Raw genomic sequence first — 13,095 nt, forward strand, 5'->3', positions numbered from 1 at the left:
ATCTGTCATGTGGTGGCATGAATAAAAGCGCCACGGCATCCAAGGGGGGGAAAGATATTAGTTATGAGTTTCTCTTTTTCGCGCGCGCACGCACGCACGCACACACGGGCGCGCGCACGCACGCACGCAGACACACACGCAGACACACAACTCTCATAACAAGGAGGGGTCATGCACTATGAGAGATAAGACTAATTTAATTCTACAGCCTCATACACCCATAACGCTGCAACAGTGAAAACAAAATGCACACATTCTCCATCCCCCTCTCCCTGTCACAGCCTCACAGCAGCCTGGCTTCCCCCCTCCCTGTCACAGCCTCACAGCAGCCTGGCTTCCCCCCTCCCTGTCACAGCCTCACAGCAGCCTGGCTTCCCCCCTCCCTGTCACAGCCTCACAGCAGCCTGGCTTCCCCCCTCCCTGTCACAGCCTCACAGCAGCCTGGCTTGTCAAGAGCTGGGAGCTTGCATTTTAGGGTCGTCCCAGGAAAAAACAGCACAACATTAGCATAATTTTGATGGCAGAAAACTTGGTGGCTCGAAATCTATCCAATGTTTAAAAACACGGAGGAGCATTACGCTGCATAACGGGCCATTAGCGAGGGGGGGACAGCGAGCCCCGAGGGGCTTCAGCAGAAGTTTGAAAGGCTCTGCATCCAGTGTTGTTTTCGTCGACTAAAACTATGACAAAAAATGGTCGTCGACTACCTTTTTCCACTGAGGAAAACTAAATGAAAACTAAGCTATGATGACTAAAACTATGACTAAATATACTGATAATTTTGTCAACAAATACAAACTAGACTAAAATGTTAGGAGGGGACTAGTGGACAAGAGATCCAGTATAAGTCATTTTACACTTGATTGCATGCTGAAAATAGCAGATCTACAAGCTCACAACGCGTTGCAGCGCCTTTGCATACGCCTGTAAGGTCGTCGAGTTTAGGGCAACGTGCTACGGGCTAAAGACGGAGTCTGAAGAGGTGAGTTTTCAGACTACGATGAGTCTGCAGTTCTTCTGATTGCAGTGGGATTAACTGCACTCCATAGTTTTGGAGCCAGAGGGGAGAAGAGTCGTGTGAGTCTGAAGCACAAACCAAGTTTCTCACCCACCTTACTTGTAATGTGATGTGACGATAAAGCTTGATTCTGATTCTGTGTGGAGTGTCGACTCCCGGCTGTTATATTGAAGGTGTTATATTGGATTAGCCCATTTTGACCTGAGATCAGATTCCAAAAATGTCTTCTACATCCTGACAGTTTTCTGAAAAAGCTATGTTTCTATGTCAGTCGTTCTTCGACTTTTCAAAAATAGCAGACCTACAAGCTCGTAGCGCGCCACTCGGTGGCGCCCTATGAGCTTGTAGATCTGCTATTTTTCAATAGCTAAAGCATAACACAATGCTAACACCAAAAGGGGTTCCCGCCCAGAATGGATTAGATATGGGGGGTGCCATAATACCTTTGGTTGCTTTGAAAGAGCCAGCATCTGTGTTTTGTACTCTGTGCTGCAGCAACCTAGCCTGATTATCAGACTGTAGCTTTCTTGAAGCTTCAGTCTGACATTGTCTCCTGTCTGAGTGATTTCAAGGGGGAGGGGATTATAATTTCCCTCAACCAGTAGCCATTGGTGTTGTTTTTCCCTCCTTCCTCTGTGTGTTGCGCTGCGTGATGACGCTGAAAACGGGACTCGGCGCTGATTGGTTGTTCGTTAGACCCACCCCCACCACCGATTCTCATTGGATAATACATTTTTATACCGAAGAAATTATAGGTTCACAGTGCAACACCAGACCAAGAGACACCGTCCACTCAGAGAGTGGGCGGGGTCTTTGGGCTGGATCCAGGCTAGCAGCGACCGGGAACCATGGAATGCATTCTTTCAGACTACCCTTTTCAGGTTCTATAAATCGGTGGTTCCCTAAACATTTCACGTCAATGACCCCCAAGTTGACACTAATTAGCCCGCGGACCCCCATTTGAAAAGATATGCCAGGGACCCCAATAAGAGAGGACTTTTACGGCTCTAGCAGTGAGCAAGGACCCCCCAGTTTGACATGCATTAGTCGACGGACCCCCATTTAATGGCATTTCTATCTCTGGGACCCCCAATTTATATTGTAAAAATCAATGCTAATTTAACTCTGAGAGGGTACAAATGGAACCAAATGGACCCGTTAGGGTCTGTTTCTAATGTATGTAAACGACATGAACTCGGCATGTAAATGCAATCTGTTCTTGTTCGCAGACGACTCAGCTCTCCTGGTCTCGGACAAAGATAAGTCGCAGGTCGAGAGAGTACTCAGCACAGAGCTCGGTAGCATCTGTCTTTGACAACAAATTGTCACTGCACCTTGGGAAAACTGAGTCTATTCTGTTTGGTTCAAGTCATAACCTCAACAAGTCCCCGGGCTTCACAGTTAGAGTGGGTGACAGTGTGGTCACAAATAGGGAAGAGGTCACTTACTTGGGTTGTATACTAGATAACAAACTCACGGGTGAAAAAATGGCAATGAAAGTGATCTCAAAGGTCAACCAGAGAACTCGTTTCTTGGGCAGGATATCCCCTTATGTCAACAGCAGTGCTATGAGGACCTTGGCCGGTGCCCTAATCCAGTGCCACTTTGACTATGCTTGTACTTCATGGTACAGAGGTATCTCCAAGCTATTGAAAACAAAGCTGCAGACCTCCCAAAACAAGCTTGTGAGGTTACTACTAAAATTGAACCCCAGGTCTCATCTTACCTCTGCCCACTTTAGTAGCCTGGAATGGCTAAGAGTGGAGGAGAGAGTATCTCAGCTCTCATTGTGTCTGGTCTTCAAGATCCTTCAAGATGCTTTTTACTACGCAGCCACTACTCTGTGGAATGCACTCCCTCCAGCCCTGAAATCCCTAAATTCTATTGCAAGATTTAGGAAAGACCTGAAATCATGGCTCCATCTACACACTAACTGGTCATAGTTAGTTTCCGACCCTGGATAGCCCATATCCCATGCTCTGGACTATTCTCTCAGGGTACCTCTTGTCCTATGTATATAGCTCCCAGCCTTATATATATAAGGATTATTTATTATATGTTCCATGGTTGTTTTGTATGTACAGTATGTTTGTGTATAGTTTCATGTTACAAAGTGGACCACAATGGAAACAAGCAAAGGCTTTTTTGTGTCTAAGTCCATTTGGCGTTTTTTTAAATGATGTCGTTTTCTGTAATTTTCTTAAACTGCCAATAAAGTATTCTATCTATCTATCTATCTATCTATCTATCTATTTGTTTCCATTTGTACACTCTCTGAGTTACAGACCCATAAGGGTCCATTTGGTTCTTAACTATCATTTAGCTGGGGGACCCCCTGGAACTCCCTCAAGGACCCCTGGGGGTCCCCGGACCCCACTTTGGGAACCACTGCTGTAAATCAGTGAATTCCTGAAAAATAAAAAAAACGTATACTAAAACTAAATAAAAACTAGAACTAGTCAATCCTACTGAAATCAAACACCAAACTGAAACGAATATGTCAAAAACTATGGCAACTCTGCTGTGAAGCAGTGCAAATGTACCAGAGTCCCAGAGCTGAGGGAAAACACTCGCATGGTGTTTCTGGCAGTCAGATAAGATTACCCAGAAAGAGGAGAGGTGTCACAGTCACACAGCTAGCCTGAAAACGTCAACACAAATAAAAGATGATGAAAACAACTTGAACCACGGAATGTCATTTGTTTGGGGGTGCTGTGTACAGTTCCCCCCCCCCCCCCCCCCCCCCCCGTCAAGGCTTGTGCGCAACTCAACCACACTCCGTTGCCCCTGAAACTACATATTTGCGATTCTTTGATCACTTCTCTGACAAGTGCAGGGCTCTGTCTGGATTCAAGTGAATGGATGCTCATTTAATTTGTTTTCTAGGTACCTGCTTCGACCCCTGTGCTCGCCGTAGCATGTTTTACAGGTACCTGCTTCGACCCCTGTGTTTTCTAGGTACGTGCTTCAACCCCTGTGCTCAGCGTAGCATGTTTTCTAGGTACCTGCTTCGACCCCTGTGTTTTCTAGGTACCTGCTTCGACCCCTGTGTTTTCTAGGTACCTGCTTCGGCCCCTGTGCATGGCATAGCATGTTTTATAGGTACCTGCTTCGACCCCTGTGTTTTCTAGGTACCTGCTTAGACCCCTGTGTTTTCTAGGTACCTGCTTAGACCCCTGTGTTTTCTAGGTACCTGCTTCGACCCCTGTGTTTTCTAGGTACCTGCTTAGACCCCTGTGTTTTCTAGGTACCTGCTTAGACCCCTGTGTTTTCTAGGTACCTGCTTCGACCCCTGTGTTTTCTAGGTACCTGCTTCGACCCCTGTGCTCGGCGTAGCATGTTTTCTAGGTACCTGCTTCGACCCCTGTGTTTTCTAGGTACCTGCTTAGACCCATGTGTTTTCTAGGTACCTGCTTCGACCCCTGTGTTTTCTAGGTACCTGCTTTGACCCCTGTGTTTTCTAGGTACCTGCTTTGACCCCTGTGTTTTCTAGGTACCTGCTTCGACCCCTGTGTTTTCTAGGTACCTGCTTAGACCCCTGTGTTTTCTAGGTACATGCTTCGACCCCTGTGTTTTCTAGGTACCTGCTTCGACCCCTGTGTTTTCTAGGTACCTGCTTAGACCCATGTGTTTTCTAGGTACCTGCTTTGACCCCTGTGTTTTCTAGGTACCTGCTTTGACCCCTGTGTTTTCTAGGTACCTGCTTAGACCCATGTGTTTTCTAGGTACCTGCTTCGACCCCTGTGTTTTCTAGGTACCTGCTTCGACCCCTGTGTTTTCTAGGTACCTGCTTCGACCCCTGTGTTTTCTAGGTACCTGCTTAGACCCCGGTGTTTTCTAGGTACCTGCTTCGACCCCTGTGCTCGGCGTAGCATGCCGTGATCCTCTCCTCCCACATCTCCGCAGTCATCTGGTACAAGTTAATCACCTGAAAGGAAGAGGTCAACACACACACAGACATAAGATACACACAAATATTCTGACTATGAATCTATGTAAAGAACGACCGCGCCGACATCATCGTTTCTTTTCATGAATCCAAATGGTGTGATACTTTGTCCTAAACAACGGCGGAGCGGAGGTTCCAAACGCCTGTTGTTGTGATCGCCACTTTGGAACATTTCTCAACACTACTACGACAAGCCAAAAGCGTATTTTCATGACAAGCAGCGATCAAGTCGGTGCAGTGGCTCTTCAAAGGTTTCGTGAAAACCAGGCAGGGGGATCTGGAACACGATTGTTTAATCACCGCAGGGAAACGGTTAACCCATTCTGGGCGGGAATCCCTTTTGGTGTTGTAAGCATTATGTTACACTTTAGCTATTGAAAAATAGCATATCTACAAGCTCGTAGCGCGGCACCGAGAGCCGCGCTACGAGCTTGTAGGTCTGCTATTTTTGAAAAATCATGAAAATGTGGCGCACATCTTTGAATATATATTCTTTCAGAGCAAACGCTTTTAACTCAATTTTTTTGCTCTGGGAGGTCCATGGAACAACATATTTTCAAATGGGGGTCGGTGGCCAAATACATATATAACTTTTGGGGTCCTTGACTTGAAATCTTGAGCACCACTGATATAGAAACATGAGTATTTCAGAAAACTGCCAGGATTTAGAAGACATTTTTTTAATAAACCTTATCAAATGTTGGCATCCAGGTATAAAATAAATATGAAACTGTTGGCTACAACCAAGGCATTCCCCCCATAAACCCGGGCCATCCCAGAATAACGACAGGTGTAAAATAAACATGAAACTGTTGGCGACAACCAAGGCATTCCCGGGCCATCCCAGAATAACGACAGGTGTAGCCTGACAGGTGTAGCCTGACAGGTGTAGCCTGAGGCAGGGATGATAAGAAACGACACACCACTCACCCTCTTGGGCAGCAGCCTAATGACACGCCACTCACCCTCTTGGGCAGCAGCCTAATGACACGCCACTCACCCTCTTGGGCAGCAGCCTAATGACACACCACTCACCCTCTTGGGCAGCAGCCTAATGACACGCCACTCACCCTCTTGGGCAGCAGCTCTTCCTGAGCCAGAAATCCAGGCTTGTGAAGGTTGGGATCGTAGTCCCCGTACTGGAAGAAGACACGAGAGCCAAAACACACATTAGGAAGTCATCGAGAAAACAAATTACCATCATCCACAACTAAATACTGGCACAGTTATATGTGACCAGATTTGACTGAGAGACTGCCATCGCGCAAATTACAGCTTTTCACCAGGAGGAGGAGAAAAACTTTTTTTATTTATTTTTTTCCAAAATGAGTTTATAGCACAGACAGACTCTTCACATACTAGAGCATGTCTGAAATAAGTGTCAGAGCTGAAATCGACATGTAAATATGAAATAAATGCTTAAACATGTAGCTAGGTGTAATGTTAGAGACCACAGAAGTGAACCTTTCAAGCCTGTTTTCTCAACTCGCTGTTTTCTGCAAGACATAACTCTATAAGCCATATCTCCACAACTGGTGGGTCAAACTGAACAACCAATATGTCAATTTGAAGCTATGATTCCCTGCTTTCATATGACATGAAAAAACGAAAATTCAAAAAAATCCAATGGCAGTCCCTCAGTCAAATTTAGTCACATATAGGCTGGCCTCTGCATCTTCTTCTAGGAGTTGCGCATCAGATGACATGTTGGCCAGTGGTTTTCAGCCAGTGGTCCGGGGACCACCAGTGGTCCTTGAGGGGGTTCCAGGTGGTCCCCGGCTGAATGAGCTGGGGTTTGTAGTTCACTTGTGGATTGTGTCTCACCATGCAATGCATGTGCATAGACTCTATCTGCACAGTCGGTACATTACTTTGAATGGTGAAAAATAACTATGGTTATGCTGGATAAAATGGACCATTACTGTAATTTAGACAAGACTTTTTTGAGCGGTGCCTCCGCTCCATTACGGAGCAATGTGTGTCCCTTAGTATGTGTCTGTACGTGTCTGTCTGTCCGAGCACGAAAAGCTGCATCACGGTAACTGTAATTTCGGACGTGGGAAGGCTTGCCGGAACCGGGCCGGCCCCCTGGGCTCGTTCCTGTGGGCCTGGGATGTTCCGGGGACCCCACACGGTAACTGTCATTTCTCTACGTTTTATTTCCAAAAAATAATCAAAGTACGGTACAGAGCACAGTACACTACAATAGAGTACCGGCCCGGCCCCCAGGGCGCGTTCCTGGGGGTCTGGATGTTCCAGGGGACCCCCTCATTTCTCGACCGTTTCGCATGCGGGGCGGTGTGCCGCAACAGGGCCGGCACGCTGGCCGCGTTCCTGGGGGTCTGGATGTTTCAAAGATTTTCAAAAATAATCAAAGTATGGTAGAGAGCACAGTACACTACAATACAGTAACTATAATAAATGTATAAGCTCACTTCACACAGGTGTGATTTATATATAAGGCTGTCAAAATATGAGTGTATTCATAACTCTGTGCAGTACTACTGTACAGAGAGGACTGGTTCTGTCATGCTGCTTCCTTTAGTTTGCATTACATACTCTACCAATCTTATGTCACTGTGCTCACATATGGGGGCCACTGTCACTGGAATTCCTGGCTGATTTACCGACTGGTTACAGTCTGCCCGCTGTACAAACAATATTGACACAAGGAAAGGAACATTCACCATCCATTACCCTTCGCCCCCCATTGCCCCCCTACCTTTTCAACCTCAAACCATTATCATTACATGCAGTGGTGTAATGGTGATTTTTTTTTTCCAGTACCACGGCATTTTAATGACGTCATGTGCACACGCACGCGCCTACATAGGCTACACGTGCGCATGGCACGCGCACAGAACAGCTGCTAGATAGCCTTATCCTATATTGTTTATAGTGTATGAGAGTTGTCTTAAGTGCCTCTCTCGAAGAGAGTCATATGGGTCCGAGCCACTTGGTGGCGCTGGAGCACAGAACAAAACATAAACTCACGAGCTAATTTATTGGTTCGTGGAGCTGTCACTCAGAGCGGTGTCGCCGGTCCCAACCCTCAGGTATAAAACCGGTGGGCGTGACCGCTCGAGTCATAACCCGAAGTTTTAGACACACAAACACAAAAGTAGATGTAAAACAATCAGCCAAACGTCTTTACTGCGCTGCCTGCAGTCGCAAACTAAAAGGTTTGCTTTGGATGAATCTCTTCTTTGATGGAGGAGGCATTCTTGTTGCGGGCAGCACTAGCCTACTGCAGCCATACTGCTGTGTTGCTTTACCGTGTATGAGAACGTGCGCTCAGGTACACAGTTAAACCTGTTGTTATGCAAAGTAGTAGCCATTTGATTTGGGCACGGTACTTGACACGGTGTGAAACGCGGGTGTGCCCACCGCAAGTAAATAGATCATTGGGTACTTGGTGCGTCTGGGAAAGTCTGGTTACTCTGGTGACGCAAGGTTGAATCTAGGCCCGGGGGACGCGTTTTGGCGTGCATGCACGTGCACCGTTCCGTTCCTCCACGTGCACATCGCATTTTTTTTGGTACCACGCCGTGGTACTGCGTTCTACGAGCATGACACCACTGATTACATGTCCCCCACACGTGCAAGAAAAAACAAGATGGGGTAAGACTGTGGTTCCCAAAGTGGCTCCGGGGACCCCCAAAGGTTCCTTGAGGGAGTTCCATGGGGTCCCCCAGCTAAATGATAGTTAGGAACCAAATGCACCCTTATGGGTCTGTAACTCTGAGAGTGTACAAATGGAACATAACGGACCCGTTATAAACATTGATTTTACAATATAAATCGGGGGTCCCAGATATAAAAATGCCATTAAATGGGGGTCCGTAGACTAATGCATGTCAAACCTACGGTCCTTGAAATTAAAATGATTGAGTCACTGCTAGGGCCGTAAAAAATGTTCTCTAATGGGGGTCCTTGGCATATATATTTTGTAATGGGGGGTCCGCGGGCTAATTAGTGTCAATTTGGGGGTCCTAGACGTGAAGAAGTTTGGGAACCACTGGTGTAAGACAGGGGTTCTCAACCCGTGGGTCGCGACCCCTCGGGGGGTCGCCAAATTATTTTAGGGGGTCCCCAAATTATTAAAAAAAAAAAAAAAGATTTTATTTTTATTTTATTTTTCACGATTTTTCAAAAATAGCAGACCTACAAGCGCGTAGCGCGCCACTCGGTGGCGCGCTACGAGCTTGTAGATCTGCTATTTTTCAATAGCTAAATTATAACAATGCTTAAAACATCAAAAGGGGTTCCCGCCCAAAATGGTTTAAGGTTATTGTAGCAGTCAATTTATATTGGGGGTCGGGAGGGGGCGGGGCGGGGGTCCCGAGACATTGCCAAAGCATTTCCGGGGGTCCCCGGCCAAAAACGTTGAGAACCCCTGGTGTAAGAGACGGTTGGAGACCTCTCCGTCAGCCGCGCTGTCAAAGAACTACCTGCCGATCGGCAACGAAGGGAAAGGAACTGGTCGGAATAACGTGTTCCCTCCACACGCTACGTCGGGATGAAAAGAAGCAGCTTGGACTCCTCATGCATAGAAGGAAGCATGAGGTCTGTCCGCTGCCCCCCCAGGTTGGCAGAGGAAGCGTAGCGCCCAGGATTACATTAGATAATTGACACTGGGTGAAAAAAATGGATTGCAAAATCGTGGGATAAAAATTATAAAAAATAAAAATAAAAAATAAAAAAAAGGACTAGCTGCCTTTCCCCCGTTAGACCCATTCAATCCTGCAGGCTCTGATCAGTGGAAGACTGATTAGATGGAAACTGATACTGGACTTGTGGACTTTTTTAAAGCAAAGCTGCTGACAGCGCAGCGCAGTAATTCCAGACTAATTTGATTTTTTTTCTCTTTAACCTACAGTCTCTTTCACCCTTTACAACAGTCTAAATTGGTTTAGAGGCGAGGCAGGTCTCAGCAGGCACTCTGCCAAGGCTTTGAGGTAGAACTCAAGGTTTCAGTAGAGGAGCCCAATTGCCTGTCAAGAAAAGCTGCATCCATTCCAAGCTCGGCCCTGCATTTCCATGGGTATTTCACAGGGAGGCTACAGGAGGCAGTATTAGGAGGAGGGGGTTTCATAGGGAGGCTACAGGAGGCAGTATTAGGAGGAGGGGGTTTCATAGGGAGGCTACAGGAGGCTGTATTAGGAGGAGGGGGTTTCACAGGGAGGCTACAGGAGGCAGTATTAGGAGGAGGGGGTTTTCTTGGGTATTTCAAAGGGAGGCTACAGGAGGCAGTATTAGGAGGAGGGGGTTTTCACAGGGAGGCTACAGGAGGCAGTATTAGGAGGAGGGGGTTTTCTTGGGTATTTCACAGGGAGGCTACAGGAGGCAGTATTAGGAGGAGGGGGTTTCATAGGGAGGCTACAGGAGGCGGTTAGGAGGAGGGGGTTTTCACAGGGAGGCTACAGGAGGCAGTATTAGGAGGAGGGGGTTTCACAGGGAGGCTACAGGAGGCAGTATTAGAAGGAGGGGGTTTTCACAGGGAGGCTACAGGAGGCAGTATTAGGAGGAGGGGGTTTTCTTGGGTATTTCACAGGGAGGCTACAGGAGGCAGTATTAGGAGGAGGGGGTTTTGGGTATTTCACAGGGAGGCTACAGGAGGCAGTATTAGGAGGAGGGGGTTTGGGGTATTTCACAGGGAGGCTACAGGAGGCAGTGTTAGGAGGAGGGGGTTTTGGGTATTTCACAGGGAGGCTACAGGAGGCAGTATTAGGAGGAGGGGGTTTTCTTGGGTATTTCACAGGGAGGCTACAGGAGGCAGTATATAGGAGGAGGGGGTTTTGGGTATTTCACAGGGAGGCTACAGGAGGCAGTATATAGGAGGAGGGGGTTTTGGGTATTTCACAGGGAGGCTACAGGAGGCAGTATTAGGAGGAGGGGGTTTCATAGGGAGGCTACAGGAGGCAGTATTAGGAGGAGGGGGTTTTCACAGGGAGGCTACAGGAGGCAGTATTAGGAGGAGGGGGTTTTCACAGGGAGGCTACAGGAGGCAGTATTAGAAGGAGGGGGTTTTCTTGGGTATTTCAAAGGGAGGCTACAGGAGGCAGTATTAGGAGGAGGGGGTTTTCACAGGGAGGCTACAGGAGGCAGTATTAGGAGGAGGGGGTTTCATAGGGAGGCTACAGGAGGCGGTTAGGAGGAGGGGGTTTTCTTGGGTATTTCACAGGGAGGCTACAGGAGGCAGTATTAGGAGGAAGGGGTTTTGGGTATTTCACAGGGAGGCTACAGGAGGCAGTATTAGGAGGAGGGGGTTTTCTTGGGTATTTCACAGGGAGGCTACAGGAGGCAGTGTTAGAAGGAGGGGGTTTCCTTGCCATACGTTTTGCACCAAACAAAAAGAAAGAGCAGGGAGTTATAGGTGAGTGGGTTAGGGTTAGGGTTATAGGTGGGTGGGTGAGTTATAGGTGAGTGGGTGAGTTATAGGTGAGTGGGTGAGTTATAGGTGAGTGGGTGAGTTATAGGTGAGTGGGTGAGTTATAGGTGAGTGGGTGAGTTATAGGTGAGTGGGTGAGTTATAGGTGAGTGGGTGAGTTATAGGTGAGTGGGTGAGTTATAGGTGAGTGGGTGAGTTATAGGTGAGTGGGTGAGTTATAGGTGAGTGCAGATTCTAACCCCTTTCAAACAGGCATTTTTCCACATCGTCACACACACTATTTTCATTATTTGTCACACAAGAAAGTATATAGAGCTTAAGTGGTTAATGTATGGATAGAGTAGACTCAGTAGAGGCTTTAATTATAATAATACAATGGGATTGAGCAGCGGGAGACTGGCAGCCGGCTCAAGGTTGCACACACACACACACACACACACACACACACACACACACACACACACACACACACACACACACACACACACACACACACACACACACACACACACACACACACACACACACACACACACACACACACACACACACACACACACACACACACACACACACACACACACACACACACACACACTCTTCCGGTTTGCGTATGTAGTCGTTTAAAAAAGTCCTGCAGCAGAAAACCAAATTAGCCAAATGGAAATTCTAAAATATATTTTAAGGAGGTGAACGTGTGAATGGCAAAGAGACGAAAGCTTCCTGTGCAGAACTGTGAACACCTACGAGGAGAACGAATAGCTGTAGCGTTTTGAAGAGTGTGTTGTTTGGATGGATGTGGGGTTGAGGTTCACTGACCTTGGCATGGACGGCATACGAGGCCAGCAGCACGGAGGCCTCAGGTGGACAGTGGATCTCTTCCTCTAGGATCTTCCTCTTGACCTGGAGGGAGTTGGGGTGGGGGGGACAGAGTTAGGAACAGTGGATCTCTTCCTCTAGGATCTTCCTCTTGACCTGGAGGGAGTTGGGGTGGGGGGACGGGGGGGGGACAGAGTTAGGAACAGTGGATCTCTTCCTCTAGGATCTTCCTCTTGACCTGGAGGGAGTTGGGGGGTGGGGGGGGGGGGGGGGGCGGGGGGGACAGAGTAAGGAAGGAACAGTAAAGCTATGCCTCTCTCTGACAACCAGACTTTTACAGAGTCCCTCTCCTCATGTGGACGACACAGGAGTATTGGCTCTTTGCCATCTGTTAGAGCAGTGGGTTTTCAACCAGTGGTCCTTGACGGGGTTCCAGGTGGTCCCCATGCAGCTAAATGATGGAAAGTTGGTAACCAAATGGACCCTGATTACATATTTAACTCTTGACTCTTGAGAGCGTAAAATGAAACCAAATGGACCCTTCATTTTATGCTCTCAAGAGTTAAATTATTGTTAAATACCTGCATTAGGCTACTTGATTTACAAGAAGTCTACACAATTATAGCATGTAAAATAATTGTCATTTTGATCATCTCACCTATGGTACCACATGGAATTGTGGTCAAAATACTATCCAGACGACAACAAAATATTTTTTAGTTTTGGGTCTGAGAGGCTAAATTTCATCAAATGGTGGTCCGTGGCTCAAACACCCATAAATAATGGGCCTTGATATGAAAAGGGTTGAAAACCACTGTGTTAGAGTAAAACCCCACTAAACCCCTTATCCCTAAACTTCTTTGCCTTTTTTTTTTTTACTATTTTGCAAAATATTTTTGAATAGTTTAAATGGCCAGT

General features: G+C 47.2%; 2 protein-coding genes across 4 annotated transcripts in view; both read right to left on the bottom strand.

The window, feature by feature from the left end:
* coq5 (coenzyme Q5, methyltransferase) overlaps positions 1-13,095 on the bottom strand; it is a 120,227-nt gene that overhangs the window by 59,019 nt on the left and 48,113 nt on the right. The window lies entirely within an intron of this gene.
* nf2a (NF2, moesin-ezrin-radixin like (MERLIN) tumor suppressor a) overlaps positions 1-13,095 on the bottom strand; it is a 66,508-nt gene that overhangs the window by 44,498 nt on the left and 8,915 nt on the right. For all 3 annotated transcript variants that reach the window (XM_079517151.1, XM_079517152.1, XM_079517153.1), the window contains exons 4-6: positions 12,178-12,261; positions 6,038-6,106; positions 4,864-4,946 (exon numbers count right to left, since the gene is read on the bottom strand). In XM_079517151.1, the coding sequence (XP_079373277.1) occupies positions 4,864-4,946; positions 6,038-6,106; positions 12,178-12,261 (236 nt within the window). The remainder of the gene's footprint in view (positions 1-4,863; positions 4,947-6,037; positions 6,107-12,177; positions 12,262-13,095) is intronic.

Source organism: Electrona antarctica (genome assembly GCF_951216825.1).
Source record: "Electrona antarctica genome assembly, chromosome: 12".
In the NCBI taxonomy this organism is placed as follows: domain Eukaryota; kingdom Metazoa; phylum Chordata; class Actinopteri; order Myctophiformes; family Myctophidae; genus Electrona; species Electrona antarctica.